General features: G+C 33.2%; 1 protein-coding gene across 1 annotated transcript in view; it reads right to left on the bottom strand.

Moving 5' to 3' along the window:
- Positions 1-21,309, bottom strand: part of LOC138156879 (contactin-associated protein-like 2) — a 2,167,135-nt gene that overhangs the window by 1,562,584 nt on the left and 583,242 nt on the right. The window contains exons 4-6 of the mRNA XM_069082365.1: positions 14,304-14,507; positions 9,494-9,678; positions 2,168-2,311 (exon numbers count right to left, since the gene is read on the bottom strand). Coding sequence (XP_068938466.1) covers positions 2,168-2,311; positions 9,494-9,678; positions 14,304-14,507 — 533 coding nt within the window. The remainder of the gene's footprint in view (positions 1-2,167; positions 2,312-9,493; positions 9,679-14,303; positions 14,508-21,309) is intronic.

Genomic DNA, 21,309 nt, shown 5'->3' with positions numbered 1-21,309 from the left:
GTGTGTGTGTGTGTGTGTGTGTGTGTGTGTGTGTGTGTGTGTGTGTGTATTCCTCCGGACATTTGTATAATTGTTTATGTATATTTTAAGGGGTTATGATTAGAGAATATCCTATTAGAGAAGAACCTTTTATATTACATTTACTCAGTTATGAAAGAGCACCTACATATATTTTGTGAGGTATTTTTGCAGAGTCTACACTTTAAATCTGTGAATCAAGTGAAAGTGGTTCAGGAGCCATTCAGAGGGAGTCAGAAGGTGGTTAATAAATGTTCATCCATTGACTCATACAAAAACCTCAATGAAACATGACAGAAATAATATTTTGAAATGAAAGAGTGAGTAATGGATACTGGCTCCCATATTTAGAAAGTTTTAGGTAATAAATGAAGATAAAGAAAATTTTCATTTGTCTCTTTTTTGCCCAGAGGCTTACAGAGCGCTAGGAACAAAGCAGGTACTTAATGCATTCATGTAAAATGAGTAAACTATTTATTTTTTGCATAAATGGGGGGGGCGGAAATGGATTGTCCACACTATTACATTTGTCCCTCAGGGGTAAAAATGATCATTGTTATTAATAATTATGTTCATAGCTGTATATAGAGCACTTGAGGGTTTATAAAGTGCTTTATATATGTTTTCATTTTACCTTCAAAACAACCCTATGAATTAAGCACAATGTTTATCCCCATTTGAGGATACTGAAATAAATCAGGATTCATTGACTTGCTCAGGGTCATGTAGCTTAGAAGTAGCTGAGGTCAAAATATAACTCAGGGTTTCTGATCCAAATTCAGTAATCAATTCACTCTGAGAGTTGCATTCAATTATATACAGTTACAGATCATATCATCATATAAAACAATAATATTTAAATTACTTTATCAGATATTTTATTTTAAATTTCAATTTTAACACATAAAAACCAACAGTATTGTATTCTTAAAAGTTGGAGCTATTTTTTCTCCTCTTGTTATCAGAAGTTAGTGGCCTTTATATCTAAACATTGTTGTAAATTCAATCATATTGCAACCCTAAATTGAACACTGTTTGGGCCTTAAAGGACTTCAAGTTATCTGCTACTTTTATGTTTATTTTAGGGTCCAGTGCCTGGGCAGTAGACATTAGTTATTTTTAAAATATTTTAATTCTACCCTTTCCCATGGTCATTGCTATGATGAATCCTAAGCTTCCCATAAAATACAGAGATTAAAAGGGTCCACTTTTGATTAAGGCCTGATCCTAATCTGGGGAATTCACACCAAAGTTAGAAATATGGAAGTGGTTTAGGCACCAACTCTCAAGTTTTTAGCTGTTTTGTTGAAGAGGGTTACTCTGGTGATACCACATTCAGCTCAGTCATAAATGGTATTTTAAATTAATCTCTTTTAAAATTTAAATTGTTTAGTTTTCCTACTAAAATTTTTCTTCTCTTATAGAACACAAAAATAAGAGAACTGTGTTTTTCTTTTTAACTTTTTATATGCTATCTAATTTATAACATTTTAAGTGTAATGCCCTTAAAAATGCTTCTATAAAGAGGGACCTTTTTATAAAATTGTAAATGGACTAGGTGATCATGAAATATATGGCTCCAAATCATCCCCTGTGGTTGATATATTTTTACCTTTTGTAGAAGTACTTGAAAATATTACTTGTTTATGCCCCCACATTAATAAGATCCTCTAACGTGTCTCTAGCTTAATTCAGCTACAGTCACCTAAACTCGGGGCATATAAGGAGTCTAAGCACCATTTTATGACCCCAAACTAATAATGAATGCTTCAGAAATAGTAGTCTTTGAATTTCATTAGAAGTCTTGAAGCAACACCCAAAGTGACCACTTGTTGCATATGGTGTAGTTCAAATAGAATTATTTTTTCACATATAGATCTAGCTGATTGTATCAAAGGTCCCTTTAAACCTTTAAAACGTGTGATTTGTCATAATATTGGAGTTTCTATCTCATATGTTTGTTGCTTCTTGAAGCATATGTTTCAAAAAGCTTAATGTTCTTTACATATATGAGTTGTTATTTTCCAGTTTTTTCAACTCCACTGGTACAAATACTCCCTTCTTCCATTCATGATAAATTACTAATTCAAGCAAGTGACTATCTTTCATTTATCTATAGGCTAAACTTCATTAAACAGACAAGGCTTACCACATTGGAAGGCTCTAACTTTTTCCTCTTGGCAAGATCAGTAATATTATTTCCATTGTAGTTAATGCTTTCCATGCATCCTTTGAAATTCTTTCTACTGTTGGTACTTGGCTTCCCAGAAAAAGGCAGACCTCCAAACGTTATCTTTGAGAAAGATGAAGATGTATAGAATCCAATATAAATATAATTTAAAAGTAGCAACATGAAAAAGTAGATATGCTACCCAGTGATGTAGGCTAGTCATAGAATAAAATGTGGACAAATAATTTTTATACTGAAAGCTATGTCAAAATGTCCTCTCCCATTTATTAGGAACATATTTGTACATTAATAAAAATCTTCCCTAAAGGGAATATTACTGCGGATTATCTAATTTCAAAAAGAATTAATCTCTACCAGTATTATCATATAATTGGGTGATGTTATTCTATACTTGTTGCTATTGTGTTGGGGGTTTTTGTCTATTTTTTTTTACAATTTTAATTGAAAATATTTTCTAAAAATATGAACAAGATAAGAAATCAAGGTACCTTTGCCACATAGTCTGTTCATATTTGAAAGTCAAGGATGGCATTTTCTCATTAATTATGTAAAGTATTCAGAACATCATGAAAGAGGCAAATATTAAATCTAGTAAAGAAACTATAGTAAGATTTTTGATAACACAGAAGTCAATCACGGATTTAGTAGTAGATGAAAAGAACAGTGGTTATATGTATGCATGCATGCTTATATGTATGCATGGCTACGTGCATGTGTACATATATATATATACATAAAGATTTAAAATACACATGTGAATGTGCACATATATATCATATAATTTATATTGATTTGACAGCATAGAATACACAAACACATGCACATATGCATGTATATACATGTTTATGTCACTGTGTATGTGCATATATAAGCACATGCACATATATACACATACATATTTTATATATACATGCATATGTAATAGTCCATGTATTATTTTGACTTTATAGAATATGGACATATGAAAACATGTGTTTAGTCCTCTCATATGAATTTGACATTGTTGTGGAATATATATGTATATAAATTATCTGTGTGTGCGCATGCATGTATGTATATTGTGTATGTATACACACATATACACATATAATATGTGTGTGCATATGCTTGTGTGTTATATATCTTACATATATATGACACTGTGGAATATATACATATTTATACACATATATCAATATCTAGATAGATAGATAAATAGATAGATAGATATATCTAATCAAAATAATTTAAATGCTTAAATCCACCTTCAAATTTTTTGAAAGGTTGAATATGGAGGAAGCACTATTATTTTTTACTTTTTTTTAAGACAGCAGATTTAGTTTTCTGTCTGTCACTTTGTGAGTTTTGTAGCTCTAAACTTTGTCTAGCATCATATTTTATAGGTATTTGAGGTGGCTGGAGCAGGAGTTCAGCCAAGTTCCTGCTTTTTAGTTTTCTTCCACTGTATATATAAACAGGTTTCTTATTTAAGTCTAGATTAGTCTAGATGATCTCTGAAATACCTCTCAATTCTAAGACTGCTTTATTTTAGGGAACTACTGATGAATCTGTGAATATAAATGCATGACAGAATGTCCAAGGGGCAACTCTAACTACATGGAGATGTATGTGGAGTTACTAAAGTTGGCCAAAGAAAACTGCATGCAATGTTGTGTTTATAAGACAATAGACTGAACTCTTTTCCAATGTCTTGACAAGCAAAAACAAACCAGAAAAAAACAAGAACACCACCAACAACAAAATTGACTGTTCATATAATAATTAAAGGATGATTAAAAAAATTAAAACTTCCCAAGACTATGAAAAGATTGAGGCTATGACTGAAATTCACCAAAACTGCAATTGAAATCATGAGCTCTAGTTGAGCACATTTACTCTATTGGGACTAGGCTATCCTCCTAAATTTCATTTGTATGAAGGAAAGGCACCCAATACTACCTCTGTCTTTAACAATAGTGTCAACTCCAGGCAATCTGACATCTCTGGGCCTCAGCTAATTCACATGAAGAATTAAAAGTACAAACTAGAGGATCTTTGCAATTTTATACCCTACAAATTTGTAGCTATACAAGTTTGCATCTGAGGGTTAGGTAGTAAATGAATCTTTGGGAGGAAGGAGTCTTTGTAAGTTTGAATTTTACCACTGTTACTGTTCAGTCCAATCTTCCTTTTCCTCTCATCTTGCAACACAAAAATCAGTAGTGTTGTTTGTTAAAAAAAAATAATGATGGTGATTTGGCTTGTGAACTTCACAGGGTGAAGAATCCTATAAAATATTCTAGTCTTCTAGTCAGAAGTTATTTCCAGCTCTACTTTGGAAAAAAATGTCATAAGACAAATTGCATATTCAGATTATATCCTTGAATTGTCCAAGGTGGTCTAGTATTCTCTTAACATTTAGATTCAAACAACAATGGATTTAACCCTGTACACTCTGAGGGCTTTTATTCTTGGAAGGGCAGATAATTTATAGGGATTTGGTTAGCTTAGATTCACCACCAGTTCCAAAGAGTTTGGAACAGAGAGACCCAGGAAAAGTGTACTTTTTTTGTTCTCCACCATCAGTTTTGTAAAATTAATAAATAAATGAATTAATGGATAGAGAGAATCGGACACTCTGATTCCATAATAATAATACCTCCAATAACACATAAAACAAGTTTACTAATACTAAAATATTTAAAAATGCACAATTCTATTTAGATATTTTTGTTAGACTTTCACTTTCAGTTTCAAATTCTTTCCCCCTTCCAGCCCTTCCTCTACTCATTAAGAAAGGAAATGATCTAATACAGGAGTTTTACTTAAAGGCAATCCTTTTTCAAGATGTTAAATGTTTTCTTTCATTTCTATTAGAATTTTTAAAAAATAAAAATACAAATTAAGTTTAAAATGTCAAGGCTTCATATTTTAAACATAAGGTAAAGACCCCTGAGTCTTAGAGGACACATGAACAAATTATGAACCACTATTGCATGTAAAAGTATTTTTATATGCCTAAATACTTTCAGGAAACTCAAATGAATAGAGTTAGGAGTGAGAAATAGAGAAAGGAAACGGAAGACATTTGTAATGCAAAGAAATATTACATGTAATGATAAGCTATATACCTCTATACATGTTTGGACTGTATCAACTAGTAGGAAAAATAGTAGAGATAATAAAAGATTCACAAATGATGGGGGGGGGGAAGAATTTTCTAATAAGGGAAGAGATTTAAAACTGGAAAAGATCTAGGCCATCTAGTTCAAGGTACTCATTTTACCAATTAAGAAACCGAGAACTAGAGTGGCAAGTGACTTGCCTAAAGTCACAATGACAGTAAGTGTTAGAGTTAATATTTGAACCCAGTCATCTGACTCCAGAAAGAGTGGCTTTTCCATTGTTCTACACAGTTAATGGAGAGAGAAGAAAAAAAAAAGAAGTAGAAAGCAACATGCATGTTTGGAATTTAAATTATTGGAGACAAAAAAAAAGAGTGAATTTAAGCTGACTTATTTTCAATGTTTCTCTTTTTCTGTCCTCCTTCCTCAAGAAATGAGTAGCAACATATTGTCCTATACTCAATAGTACAACAATAACAGTAATGATAGCTAGCTAGCTTTTACATAACAGTTTACATTTGCAAAGCAATTTACTTATGCTTGCTTATTTAATAAGACATATTTGAATAATACTAGCATTTAAGAATAATTATTTTAATTGATACTATTCCTTTTTTCATATACTTTTATTCTATGTATCACTCTAAGTTCTAGTGTACTTTCTCCCCTATATTTCTTTTCCATAAGTAGTAGATATAAATTGAATCTCCATAGAACTTATTAACTAGTTTTTTTACCTTTACCAAGTTATTTAATATCTCTGTTTCATTTTTATTTTTAAATTGAGAAGGATTAGATAATCTCTAAAACCCCTTACAATTCTGAAATTTACTGATGCTTTTATTAATAAGGAAATGTGGTATAGGGGACAGCATCAGACAAACTGAGTTCTAGTTCTGTTTTGGATATTTATTAGTCTTGTGACCTATGAGGTCCCTTCCATTTTAAAATCTATGATACTACAACTTCAAACAGTTACTTAATCTTTGTGAGACTGTTGCCATCTTTAAAATAAAACGCTATCATTACTGGCTAACTTTCCAAGACTGTTAAAAAAATTCAGGGTAATGGTTTTTATGAAAGAGATTTGAAAAGTGTAAAATACTATGTAAATATGAATATACTATTAATCCTGACTTTTTCAAGAACATTCATATTCATAGATTATTTAGTTGATCTTAAACTAGAATAGCTCAGCAAATAGTGACGTGGGTTATGTTGTGAAAAAATATAAAATATAAGAATTTGGGATTCATAGATTTTATTTTGTAAAATAAATAACTTAATGTGCTACTTTCTACATGACCAAGATACCTTTAATAAAATGTTGACTCACATATTCTCATTACAAAATCCAGGGTTACTATATTATATGGTGAGGAATCTGAATAGAATAATAAAAAAGTTTTATTTTCTAAGGAATACTTAGTATTCCTTAGAGTACAGTCATGGAAGCACATTGGGTCTATTTTCTGAGCTGCCTAAATACAGAGATTCATCACCAATATGCTAGCCATTCGTTATTTAATTATTCAGGTATGGTAACGAGTAAAATAAAGAAAAACACAAAATGGTCCTCAGTTCCTTTCCACTTTTCAGGCAGGGACAATGGCAGAAAAAAAATGAAAGAAAATTTGAAGAGTCACACATTCAATGTGTGGATTTTAACTTAGTTGTTGTTACTTAAAATATGAGTTTCTCATTCATTGACCAAATGGATATACAACTATAGGAACTGTATCATACCAATTTTGACACATTTCCAAAACTAAAAGAAATAGAAATGAGGAAGCTGTTGCCTCCTTGGAAGGACAAATCAGAGATTCTCCTTAGAAAACCAAATAAAGGAGGTGGTATGGTTCTTTCTTGTTGTTGATGGTGATGGTGGTGGTGTTAATGTATTCAAAGGTGACCAGGATTGGAATTTAATGGTATATGTGTTCAGTCTTGTTTTAGAGTGCTTATAATAAGGACTTGCAAAAGATCACTTTGTGAATAATACTATCTTGTACAGCAACATCAGTTGCAAAATATGAATAGATAAAAAATTCTAGATCCTCCATCATCTATATACTAAAACTTGTTTTCTTTAGTGCACTGGTGGGAATAGCTGAGGATATAAAGAAATGTATTGGCAAATAAAGTCCAGGAATATGGAATTAGAAAGCCCTAAGACATGGAGACTATGCTCAAGCTTCATACATTTACCACAGATACCTTTAGTATCTGTGAGCCTTAGTTTCATCATTTGTAAAATGAAGTTATTGAAAAAGGTGGCCTCCAAGTCTCTTCTAGCTCTAGATCTCTGATCCTTTTAAGACTTCATTTAAGAAAAGGCTTGAAATGCCCTGGATATAGTGAGCGCTGGATAACATGGAAAACAATGAAATTGTTTTTATTGCAAAAGTCAAGATTGAGCTGTTTCTGATCTAGGAATCATGCCTTAATGAACTGTATAGGTATCATCAGGCCACAGACTTGCTAATGCAAATATAAAAATTAGTATAAAGCTATAAGATATAATGAAGAGGAGAAAGAGGATATGGTGCACAATTAAAATCTTATTGTAAAAAGTTATATCTTATTTAATGAAGTAATTGATGATAAAATTAAGATAATTAAGAAAAAATAAAAAAATAAAATAAAATAATTAAGAAAAAGGAAACATATATAAACTAAAATTATCCCATTTAACTTGTATTGCTACACCCTGAATTTTTTTTAACAGTCTTGCAAGTTAGACAGTAAAAGCTAGCCTATTGGTGATGAATATCTCTGTATTTAAGTAGCTCAGAAAGTAGACCCCATGTACTGGCATGACTGTATTCTAAAGGTCCAAAATAGATTGACAGTGCCCTACTTAGTAAGCACTTGTTTTATTCCACAAATGAGGGAAAAATACAGTGAAAAGAAACATCAATTTGGAATGTGAATTCAATTGTAAAATCTTACATAGAGGATGGTGGATTATTAGTTTATCACCTTATAAAAGAGACAAAAATTGTAGAGAATAAAACCAGTTTAAATGAAATTTTGCAAGAGACCCAACATAACAAAAGCATTCTAAGAATATTTATGAATAAAAATAGAAAGCAGAAAATAAAAATGGAAAGCAGGAAACCATATGGGTATATTTTATAAATTTTAAAAATACCACTAAGTTAACAACACAAACTTTACTATCACTTTACTGAATATACTTACAGAAGAGATAGAGATAGCACTAAAGAGAGCAATGTACATTTATTCTAATATAGCTAATGTACTCAATTGCACATTCATTCTATTTTAGCTGCATTTTTTTTCTCTTTGTGTGTGTGAGAGAGAGACAGAGAAACAAAGATTGAGAGACAGAAAGAGAAAGAAGAAAGAGGAATAAAGTGACAGAAACAGAAAGACAGAGACAGAGAAATAGGGAGACAGAGATGGAGAGGCACAGGGAGAGACAGAGATAAAGGGAGAGGTTCTTAAATAATCTAGAACACATTTTGCTCCTCTATCACTTGTGAACAATGTGAAGTATAGTCCAAGTTTAATATGTATCTGCTTTGGTAATCAAGGAAAAAATATACATTGAATGGAAATACTCAAATAACCTCCATAAACTCATTACATTAAAAACAGCTTAGCACAAGCTAGAATTTATAATCATATATCATCCCTCAATCCTTGAGCCATATCCAGCATGCTTTATAATCATTACGTAGTCCTCTATATATGTATGTGTATGTATATAAAGATATGTATATACAAATTGGAATGCAGAATAGACATATGCTTTATGCTAAAAGTCAAACCTTCAGAATTCCTCTAGTGATCTTTTAAAGCTAACTGGGCAGTCATGATAACACAATGAAAAATTCCTGCATGAAAATGATATTCATAGTGGAGTTTGGTCAATTAATGCTTTTCAAAAATAGCTCAAGTAATATCTATAAAAATTAAAATCATAATATGTGAATGTTTGATCATTTTGAAAAAAATTGACATTTATTTTGGCATGGCAAATGACTTTTAAATTTGAAAGCTTTCTTGGAGTCATGAGAAAGAATTGGTGGCATAGGAAAGCATGTGGTAGAGAGAAAGCGAAATGTGAAGAAAGACATGCTTAGGTTCCATAAAATGGAGTTGTTCAATATAGTCACCCCCATGTGATCATTATTTACATCAATTTATTTACCTCATAATCCAAGTCCAGATAATCAAATTCTCCATTCGTCCGAAAATGTTGCAAATGCCTATCCAGAGTCAGGTTGATGTTCCGTCCATGGCGTTCAATAATAACAGAATGCCAGTGGTGATCATCTAGCAAACTTCCTGTCATCACAGATGTATGGCCATATATGGAACCAAATTGGTTGCTCCCTGATTGATGTGAAAAGATCAAGGAAATGAATGAATGGCAGACTTACTGAGGATAAGTTCATTTCACATTCAATGTCATCTAACTCCTATATCTGACTCTCAGGGAAATTAGCATAGAAAATTGCAATGTAACTGTATTTAAAGATGGTTTTGTTTGAAGCATATTTAACATTCTCCACAATGGAAAAAAATTTTACCCTATTTTTTAAGCCATAAAAAGAAAGAAACAAAACTTCAATAGTATCCATTAGTAAAAACCTAGCTCTAAAAGTTCCCAAAGTTGAAAAGTTTAATTGATGTACTGAAAAGAATACTGATCTTAGAATAAAGAGATATAGTTTCAAATCCAGGTCCTAGTACTAAATAGTTGTATGACTATTGGTAAGTCAGTTAACTTCTTTGAACCTGTTTCCTTACTTATGAAATAGGAATGCCATACTATCTGACTCAGACTTATTGTGAGGAAAATACTTTGAAAACCTCAATTGTATATGTTGGAAATACCATTAATGTATCTGTAATTTTTAGCTGCCAAAATAAAATACCACTTAGCTTCAAAGAGTAAGGGGAATGAAGTGGCCAGGATTCTTAGAGTATCCCTTGCTAACTGAAAAGAAGAACATCATACTGTTTACAAAGAATTCAGAATGAGCAAATACCTGGGATTTCCTCATATTTTTTCCCCCGATATGAAAACATAAAGGACAGATCAAGGAACAAAGAAATAGAAGGGAAAATATAAAAAAAGAAAAAGAATATCATGGGACACTGGAAAGGGAGGGAGGCCTTTTCTGAGACCAATTATTTAACAAAAAACGAATTATGAAGAAAGAGAAAAACATCCACTTTCTATGGCTTTTAAGGGGAAAATGAGTAATTGCTTTTAACACTAAAGCTTCAAGTGTTTGCTGGGAAGTAAATGACACACAAGGCCTCCGATGACCAAAAACCTCTTAATGTGTGATACAGTATGGTACAATGGGAAAGGTTTTTAAAAATAAATCAAGAATGATGGATTCTAGCTCTTATGCTGGTACTCATTATCTATATGACTATGGAAAAAATCATCTCAACTCTCTGGCTCTGAGACTCTTCCCCTATAACGTGAGAGCATAGGTATCAAACAAGCTACTCATGGCAACAATATTCAGGGTCTAAGTAGATTAAAATGTAATTGGGAGATATGTAACAAAATGGAAAAAAAAATACAACAGAATATAGATAATGTTTGTTTGTGGCTTTCTAAGTGAGTATCTGGCCTGTAGGGATTCTTCTGTACAGTAAATAGCCCCCATTTCTATATGAGTTTGATAGCACTGGTATAGGGAATTTTGAAAGTTTCCTGAAACTCTAAATCTATGATCCCATGATTTTAAATAAAACACTCTCCTTACATTCAAACAAAAATAAATCAGTTATATAGTTATTATGTAGAGATGACTGTCTACTGTCAATAAGGATGAAATATTTAAATTATCACATTAATATAAATGATTGTTCTTTATGTGCCTAAATCTGAACCCAAATGTTTCCTCAATAATGGAATTTCCTTTGTAAAGGACAATAATTAGAAGGTATAGGAATATTTATATAATTGCTTTAGGATATGTGTGCCTGTTAATACAATTTTATTTTATAGTATTTAAAGATATATGTATATTCACATCCAAAAATATTAATGGGTTCTATGATTCCATGACTGAAGGAGACCTTTCATAGATGAACTCACTCTCCTAATACAAATTTGCCACTATAAGTATCTCTTCATCTTGTAATTTGTGATCATTGTCACAGCAATGAGAGGTTAAATGAGTTGATCAGAGTTACTCAGGATTTAAAATCAGGTTATTATTTATAATTCCATATGGCCTTTCTATATTGTATGTAATTGGTGAAAGATTGAGAGAGAGAGTGAAAGAGAGAAGAAGAAGAAGAAGAAGAAGAAGAAGAAGAAGAAGAAGAAGAAGAAGAAGAAGAAGAAGAAGAAGAAGAAGAAGAATCACATGGTGCAGACAAATGTTAGAATGAGATATCAAAAGAAGCATGATTAGGAGAGAATAAAATTCTACCCAAACCTAGAACAATATATATAATATTTATAAGGAAGGATGACCTTTCCTAACATATCAAACAGTCCCTTTTCTTTTATTAATAAAGAAAATTTTAAAGGTGCAAATAATTTTCCTATTGATTAACCTGCAGTTAATATATTATAGATAAGGATATAAATATTGAAAGGTCATAAAAACATAGCTTTTAGGGGTTTGTATCATTTTTAAAATAATAATGATATCAACATATTATATTTCTCTGGTTTTCCTATCTTACAGCACTTACACATTTATGTGTTTATAAGATAAATGCAAACAACCAAATGTTAGCAGAAGAAAGAAATCAAAAGTATGAAAGGGGAGAAAAATCCCACTATAGCCTCAGTACTAACATCTATGAAATATTATTTTCATAATATTTTAGGCTAGAAGGCATAACAGAAGCACCTAAAATATAAGCATGAAATTAAAGAGGATCAGTAGAATGCTAAGCTCCCTGTCCTTTTATTAAATATGTTTCCATTTGTATCCCCAATTCAAGGTGTACCAATTTTCCTCTGGAAGAAGAGTGTTCCCCTAGGAAAAGAGAATGAACTTTGCTCATAATTACATTTGGTTAGTCTCTTTCCCTCAGATAATAATGTTGCACACATAATGGAAAAGAAACACATGGAAGGTAAATAGATAGTTTTTGACTTGATCAATTTTAAGACAACCCCTCCCCCCCCACACACACATTAACTTTGAACTAGTCTGCTTAGTTGTACAAGGAGGTAGTGACAATAAGCTAAGAGGGATAATGAAGATATTCCCAACTGGAGTGGGAAACATATTTACTTTTTCCTTTAATCTGTTTCACTGTATGGTTTGTAGGCAAGCAGAAATGAAGAAACAATGATCTGTGGATGTATTTAAGACATAACCACAGAATCACACACACACACACACACACACACATACCCAAAACTTTCCTCATGAAAATGAAAATTGTTCTTGTTATTTTAACATCAATTAGGAATATTCTGCATATATAATTGTCCCAAAAGATACTGAAACTAGCATTTTAATGTTATAGCTAAATGCCACTAAAATATTATAAAATCCTCTAGTTACATCATTCAGCCATTACTATTCCCATAGATATGCCCCCTATCAAATTGTTTCACCAAATTCAGTGCTTTTCTAAAATAGCAAAATAATATATGTTCTCAGAGATCATTCTGTTGAGCCTGGATTAGAGATCCTGTGACTAGAGATAATCTCATTGACTGTCATAATGCAAATCTTCAAATTTAAAGGGTGAAGACTTTTTGTCATTTCCTGTCCAGAATTATGCCACATAATTATGGGAAATTACTTTTGTGACTATTAGCATATCAGGGAAGGAGAGGAGCAAGGAATAAAGTCTATCTAACTGCATGAGATTACATAAGCATGTTTTTTTTTTTTAATTTATGTTAAAGTCAACATATATACACTTTTTTTGTATTTTTGGAGGGGGGAAGGCAGGACAACTGGGGTTAAGTGACTTGCCCAATGTCACACAGTTAGTAAATGTTATGTGTCTGAAGTCACATTTAAACTCAGGTCCTCCTGATTCCAGGGCCAGTGCTCTATTCACTGTGCCACCTAACTGTCCCAATATACATACATTTTGCAATTCTATTTCAAGTGTGATGGATGCAAAAAGCTTTTTTAAAAAGAGAGAAAATTACTACTATGCTGTCTGAATTCTCTATCATCTGAATATCTGGATAAACTTGCCTTATTTGCAAGAATGGAGGGGAATTACCTCTTTTCAGATTAAAAGAACATAAAGAAATGCAAATGTGTACAGTAGAATTTTGTTATGATCTGATTTTTGCTATTGTTCTTTTTCTGTTATTATATTTGTGATTAATATTTTTGATGTAGACATCAGATCAATTACATATAAAGATGTTCTTGATAAGGATACTTTCTGTAACAACTCATACCATTAATCAAATCAAAGACCTTCACCCCCCTCTCCAAAAATATCCTTATACAAGGAAAGTCCAATTTCATAGGGCTAATTCAGAACAAAGGTGTAAATTGTAGCATTTATCTCTGTGTCTTTAAGAAAATTACAGCATAGGTGAAAGAACATTAGACCTGGACGCAGGAAAACCCGAGTTCAAATATGCTCTCAGACACTTATAAGTTGTGTGACCTGAGGTAAATCAGCAACATCATATGAACCATTTCTCATTGTTTAAATAGTTTTGACACATCAATCCCTTTCCAATAAGTAATGACCCTCTCCAGCCTTCCCACCCCCTCCCCTGCCAAGTGGCTTGAAGACATTTCTTAGTTAAGTGGATAGATTGCTGAAGTTGGAGTCAGGAAGACTTGGGTTCAGATTTTGCCTTTGGCAACTACCAGTTGAGTTTTCATGGGCAAGGCATTCAAATATTTTTAGGTTTCATGAGCTGCTTCTCTAACTTACCTTTCTTAGTAAAATGTAGGGATCCAACAAAAGTCAGTAATTCACATTATGAATTCAAAACAGGAAAAATAAAATTAAATAAAAGGAATGAAAGGGTTGGTGCCTACCCAGGTTTAAGTTGAGAACCAGTTTGGCTTTTTTCAGTTCCAACGTAATATAATCTCCTTGTTGCCCTTCTCCATGGAAGATTACCCCTTCACTCTCAGAGGTTTTAAATTTCAAAGCAATGACATCTTTCAGAGTTTTCATCTTCTTATTCTTGAATCTGTACGGTAATACAACATGGCCATCAAAATTGATAACATCGGCCCCTGAGGGAAGAAGTAAATAACATTGTTGCTGAGTCATTTTACATTGCCATCCAGTGTCCAGCAAACACACTTCCAATGAATTGTAGTTATACCAGTTCTATTTCTGTTTTTTCTAAATATCTGCTATTAAATTCATGGGTAAATTTGTTAAACTGGGTTTCTCTTCTTTCTAAATAGAAACTGGACAACATTACCTCACATAGTTTTTATGAGTAGTTAATAAAATTCCTACAAATAAAAAATACTGTATCAATTTTAATATTAATCACTTATATCCAATTAATATGGAACATATTAAACATCTTTTTTTTTTTAGATAAGAGCTTAATGGAGGAAAAATTAAAATGGCTGTCCCCTATGAAGGAATTACTTATAGTGTGTTTTTTTTTTTCTTTTTGCCATGGATGAGGACATTTCTTAATCATTTTCACAAGAAATTTGTCTCTGCCAATTTACTTTGCCCAACCAAAAGAGGAGTAAAAAGACTTGCTAAATATTATTTAATGATACAACATTTTTTCCTAATAGGTTTTCTCCTCCATTCATCTTTCAAATACCCTTCTACCTTTATCTGAGTTTAATGACTAATAAAACTTTGGGAACCATCTTCGTGTTCACCCCTGGGCATCATATCTGTCCCCAAATTATTGTTAGCTCTCAACATCGAAAGAGGAGTCAAGCTGCAATCTTTTCCCCTACATTAAATGAAGAAATTTTAACTTCCCAAATTAAGAAGCATATGTGCTTGCATGTATTTGAGGGTAGCAAATAACTAAATTATAGTGTAAATTCTTTGCTATTAAATTGTACAAATGTTTTCTACTATTTGCCATATAAATGCACATTATTGGTGTTGTAGTTGTTAGAAGATTTGAAAATGATAATTATTTTATAACCTTTTCTAAAGTAGAGATAAAGGGAAGCAATAGATAATTTCTAAATATTTTGAAAGGATTCTGCTAGCTTCACTAATATTCAATTAAAAAATTCCATCATGAAATTGCTGCTAAACTACATCACGACAAAAAAAAAAAAAAACAGGCAAAATCGTGTGATGCTAGTGTTTGTGAGCCTAGACTTGAATTCTCTCCTTCCTCATTACCACCTCTTACATTTCTCAAACTTTCCAGACTTTCTAAGCCCACTGTATGAACATTTTCCTATAAAGAGATTTCCTGAAAAATCTCATTCCCTTAGATTTTAGTATTAGCCTCACTATCTACCAAATACTATCTATGTACTTTTATTAAATTATCTGTGTCCATGTTGTTTCTCAAAAGTAAAATTTAAATTGCTTGAGAGCAGGAACTGTTTTATTTTCCCCTAATATTATGAGCTATCTCTATATGTGTTTGCTGAATTGATTTAAATTAAATTGTTACAGCAAATCAAGCCAATAAATAAAAATTTAAAAAACAAACAAACAAAAACTTCCTTGACATTTGTTTGGCTGAATCTGGTTTAAGGAGGTATGGCTTTGAATTACAGCTCTGCCAATTATTACCTGCATGATCTCTGAGCCTCCATTTCCTTATGTGTAAAATGAGAGAACTAGACAAGATGATATCTGAAATCCTACCCAGATAAACATCTACGATTCTATTTAACAAGGCTTTATGAAATGTCTACTTAGTACAATGTACTTTGTTAAGGTCCTGGGTATATAGACACACACACACACACACACACACACACACACACACACACACCGTTTTTGCCTTTAAGAAAGTTACATTCTGCTAAAGGAGAATTCCTTCAATCCTATGATCTATCCATTTATTTACAATTATTAGATAACATTAATCAATTTAAAATATAAAAATTAACATTTCCTTTTTATGCCACATCTTATTTAGTTTTTATTTCACCTTTAGAACCCCGGTAAAATAAACATTTTCTATCATTTGAAAATCATGCTATCACATTGCAGCATTTAAGGTCATCTCTCTCTCTCTTCAGCCAGGACTATATTTATACTAACCTAGATTAAGTAATAGAATAGTTCATACTACTTTGAATGTCACCAGGGAAATACGTCCAAAATTCGCTTTCTAGGCCTCTGGTTCTAGATCACTTGTGTTAATAGCAAGACATTTAAGTTAGGGTTATTTTGTCTTATAAATGGTACAAAGCACTTCAAATATGTCTTTCTCCTCACTTGCCAAAGCATTACTTGAGATTAGCTTTCCCTGTACTCATTCAGGGAATTCATTGTCCTCAGAACCTTTTCTCATTAACAATATTTCAAACCTACATGTTTATAATGTTTTTTTTTTTCTGCTTCTTACATGCGGCTATAGGACATACAACATCCCATCAGCACAAGTAAAGGAGGAAAATAAAATCTAAAACAGGAATGAACAGACTACTTTAAGCTTTCAATTTCATTTCTGCTTATCATAATTTTATACCTCCCCATAAAGAGGAATCTGAATCCACAGATCTCTAGGGGGGAAATCAGCCACTAAATTTTACCTTCTGCTAAGATCACAAAGTGAATCCAATAGGTGGATTGGCTAAAAATCCCGTCACAGTGAAATTTCTACTGCAAATATCATTTGTGAAGAAAGGGAAAATAAAAGAATGGGGGGAGGGGTGGTACAGAATACATGAAATTTGATTTCCAGTCTTCAGGTAGAGTTTATAATCTAGCAGATGGAAACGAGAATATGAAAATCACTGAGAGGGGGAAATATTTAAAAGAGAGAGTCAGGTCTAAAGTCAATGCTATACAGCTTAAGATTGAATAATAACATTATTAAAATATTTTTCTTATATATTATTTAGAAAAAGAGCATAGTGAATTATCAGAGAGACTATATTCTCAGAGCCTTACCAAAAACTCCTTCCACATTTTCTCCTAAAATTTACTAAAGGGAGTGGAATGGTGATAATCTAAGTGAGGTCAAAAGCTTTGATCCTTCTTTGCTCAAACTTAGAGGCAGTGAAAAAAAAATCACATAGTCTATTTTGTTTTGGCCTGAGACTAGGTCTCCCTATTTTGCCTAGGCTAGAAGTTCAGAGGCCACCCAAAGGCCTAAAACTACTACTACCTGGCATGGATGCTCTGACAATGTTCCATTTCTTAACTGGGCCAGAATTCAGCAACCAGAGACTCAGTATACTTGTGCCAGACTTAGAATGAACACATCAGCTACCTTGGCCCTACTATAGCCCAGAACTACTAAACTCAAAAAATACTTAATATCAGTCTTCATGGTGGAAGAGATTATAGGCATGTACCATAACTTTTGATCACAGTCAATGTTTAGAGACTGGAGGAAATATTCTGGGAAGATGGTGAAGTAGGTCAGAAAAATTTTAGGTCTCCAAATTTCTTCCATAAACAGAATATTGTCGTGAAATAAATACAGAGAAGCACAAATAAAGGTGTAAAGCAGTTGTTTTCATAGGACAATTTGAAAGATCCTCTGAGAAGACTCCAGGGGATGAGGTTTGTCCTGAGTGAGTGTAATGGGAATGTAAATATTAAGATGTTCCCTTGGCCCTAGGCTTAAGTGCACCTAGAGCCTGTGGTAGGAGGCTTGTTTTTCAAGAGGTACTTTGTGATTGGGCAGAGGGTCAAGAGGGTTGTTACATTCTCTGAGCTTGGAGAAGGCTATATAATCCCTTATCTGAGGCTTTGCTTTGGGGCTCACTTTGAGAAGTGTTGTGTGATTTGACCAGATGAAACTCTGGGCAGCTGTTGAGAGCCCCCTGGCTTTGAAAACCCAGATGTTGATGCTTCCCTCTCTGGTAACTGTGATTTGGTGGAGGCCTCTCTGCTTGAAATGTTTCTGTCTGTATACTCTGAAGTTTGGGGTGCTGACTTTTTCCCCTCAACTAGGTAAATGATATATTTGATTGATTAAAGCAAGATTTTTAACCCATTTTAAGTTGCTTTCCTTCAGAAAAACAGATCTAAGAACCTGTGTTGGCAGCCACCCTGGGGTGCTTGCTGCTCCAGTGAGGTGTAAACACTTCTAGGTCAACTTCACTGAATCCAACCAACAACAGTCCTGAGGGAAGCAGACTAGGCTTCAGGAAATTTTACCTCACAAACTTTCATCTAAAGAAAACAACAAGCACTAAATGAGGCAAGACTGAAGAATTCCCTGCTGTTTCTGGAAGTCAGGGCTAGCAGTGATAACGAGTTGGGATCCCTGGCTGTAGGCTCTGGCTGTGGTTGAGGAGAAGTGACCACAAACCCCATGAGTACAGTACTCCAGGGAGCAAGAACGTTTTCAGGACAGCATGACTGGGACATAGGGGAGCAAGGGAGGAGTCCCTAAGGTTAAGCCCCTGGACAGATTTCAGAAAATAACACTAAGAAAGACTTGAGGCTAAGGCAACATTACCCACAATTTGGGATTAAGACATTATTATTATGCTAAGCTGCTAAAAATAAAATAAGACAACTTAAAAATTTAAATGAGCAAGCAAAAGAAAATAAAACCCTCTATTCAAGCCTTACTGGTCCTGTCTCTTACGTGATCACATTTAAATCTCTTATATTCTAGGAAATGCCCCATAGTAGTATCTGTTTTTACTGTCATGTTTAGTACACTTTAACTGTTATTTGAGTAGAAGATAGAATTGTACTCAAAATAAATGGGATTGATGTGTAAAGTGCACTAATGTAGAGGCTTGGAAGGAAGTCCAGGATATGAATTAAATTACTCCATTCATAGTTGGATCACATTCTAGGAATTTGTTGTTTCATCAAAAATTAGTAGGATTCATTTTGGCCCCTAAAAGCTGGCACAAAAGGCTGGATAGCATAGTCAAAAGAGAGATAGCAAAATATACAGGAACAATTGAATTTAAGTCTTCCCTGCACATATTTTGTATGTGTCTAGGGGCAACACTTTAACTCAAGTGCACTAGAAAACTTTCTTAAGACTATAAATTGAAGAAAAATAATTAATCTGTATGATAAATGGAAATTTCTCACTTGGAGTTCTCTAGGGAAATCTTATCTTAAATCTTCTTTCCCCCACCCCCCCAAAATTTATTAAATTCAGCTCCATCTTCCTCTAACTCAATACTGGACACATTCCTAAATAGAGGCAAAAAGATGGATTAGATTAATTCTCAAATTCACCTTCCAGAACTCTAATTTTATTTTTTAAAAGCCAGTATTAATATAACTCCTAAACCTATATTTTTTTAAGAAACTAAATTAAACCAAATTCATAACTGGTTATTTGCATGATTAATTCCTTTTTAAAGCATTGTAACTATCAGGCTACTTTCTATTTGAAACATAAATTCAAATTTGTTCAACAATCATTCCTCAGATGATTGGTTAAGTGATTTGCCTACAGTGATACAGCTAGTAATTGTTTCAGGAACAATTTGAATCTAGGTATTTCTGAATCCAAGTCCTATTCTCTATCCACTCTGTGACCTAACACCTCTAGAATAGAAATAAACAAACCGGGTCTTCCACAGTGAGGGAATCAATGGAGATCAGTGTAAGGGTTCCACAGAGTTAAACAGTAAAATAAGGAATGATTTCTTTGCTGAACAGTTTCCAGATGATTAAACACACAGTCCTTGGCACTCAATAAGTACTTAATAAATACTGATCAGTTGACTGACTTGTATAAGTCCTACCTACCTTTACCTCATTAACAATATCAACTCTACGTCATTTACTGATAAATATTTATGCAAATGCTAAGACAGCTATGGTAGATTTCTGAATGTGAAGAGACAGTAAACACTGCAATTTTGTTCACTAATGGAAATATTCTACATTAGGAGTGGGGAACCTGCAACCTGCAAGCCTTCTAGGCCATTGGGTATGACTTTTGACTGAGACCAGGTTTTACAGAACAAATTCTTTTATTAAAGGGATTTGTTCTATGAAGTTTGGATTCATTTAAAGGGCAACACTTGAGGACCTAGAAGGCACATGTGGCCTCAAGGTCACAGGTTCCTTATCCCTGTTTAATCATTTGCTGATCATGGTACACTCACATTAGATGAATTCTGAAGTTATTCTAGGACTGATAAGTTGTAGATTGTTTATATTCATTTTATAGCTATTTGTTTAATTTTCCTTTTGTATTTCTGCAAATAAGGAGGATTTTGTTTTCCTTTTAGAGTTTAGTTTCTCAGGATCCATGGCCATGGTGATGTCTAGTTTCCAGGTGTTAGATAATAACTCCCAGAATAGCCCCAAGGATCCTAGACAGTAATTCCTAGAATAATAATGATAGACAGTCCTACTGAGACTGAGAAATTGGGTGACACAATGTGCTATTTACTATGCTTATGTAGAATGAAGATATAGCTAAAGTTAACCTGTCAACTCATGGTTAATGCTGGCTAGATGCCTTCTTTGTTGCCCTATAAAGCAAGTGGGCGCTGGTCTTTGAGTGGGGAACCATATAGGGGAATCCATTTGGGAATTGAGTAATGCATGTATCTGACTCAACCAATGGCTATTGAGACTTGAGGGGCTTTAGGAGAAAGTACAAGCTGGAATGTTGCCCCCATTGAGATGTAGGGGTGGGTACCCCTCCCCCTCTTCTTGTCAGCCCCTCTGATTAGGTAATGCTGTAGGCGCTGGTGTTCCTATTATCAGCAACCCTTTTGAGAAGACTAGAATAGAATAAAATAAGATTATTAACCTCTCTGAAGCTGTCTCCCTGTCTTTCCTGTGTGACTAGAGAAAGAGTGAACCTGCTAGAGGCTGGAGTCCCAAAACTCCAGTGCCTCCAGTGTGTTATCTGTGAAACAATTTCCAATATCTAAAACAATGTTGGGTACATACTAAGTGCTTAATGTCTGT

The sequence above is a fragment of the Petaurus breviceps genome, unplaced genomic scaffold (assembly GCF_028583685.1).
Source record: "Petaurus breviceps papuanus isolate PSGF00001 unplaced genomic scaffold, PetGlider_PUasm1.0 110, whole genome shotgun sequence".
Lineage (NCBI taxonomy): Eukaryota > Metazoa > Chordata > Mammalia > Diprotodontia > Petauridae > Petaurus > Petaurus breviceps.
Note: the sequence above shows the minus strand (reverse complement) of the source record. Positions and strands in the feature narration are given on the sequence as shown.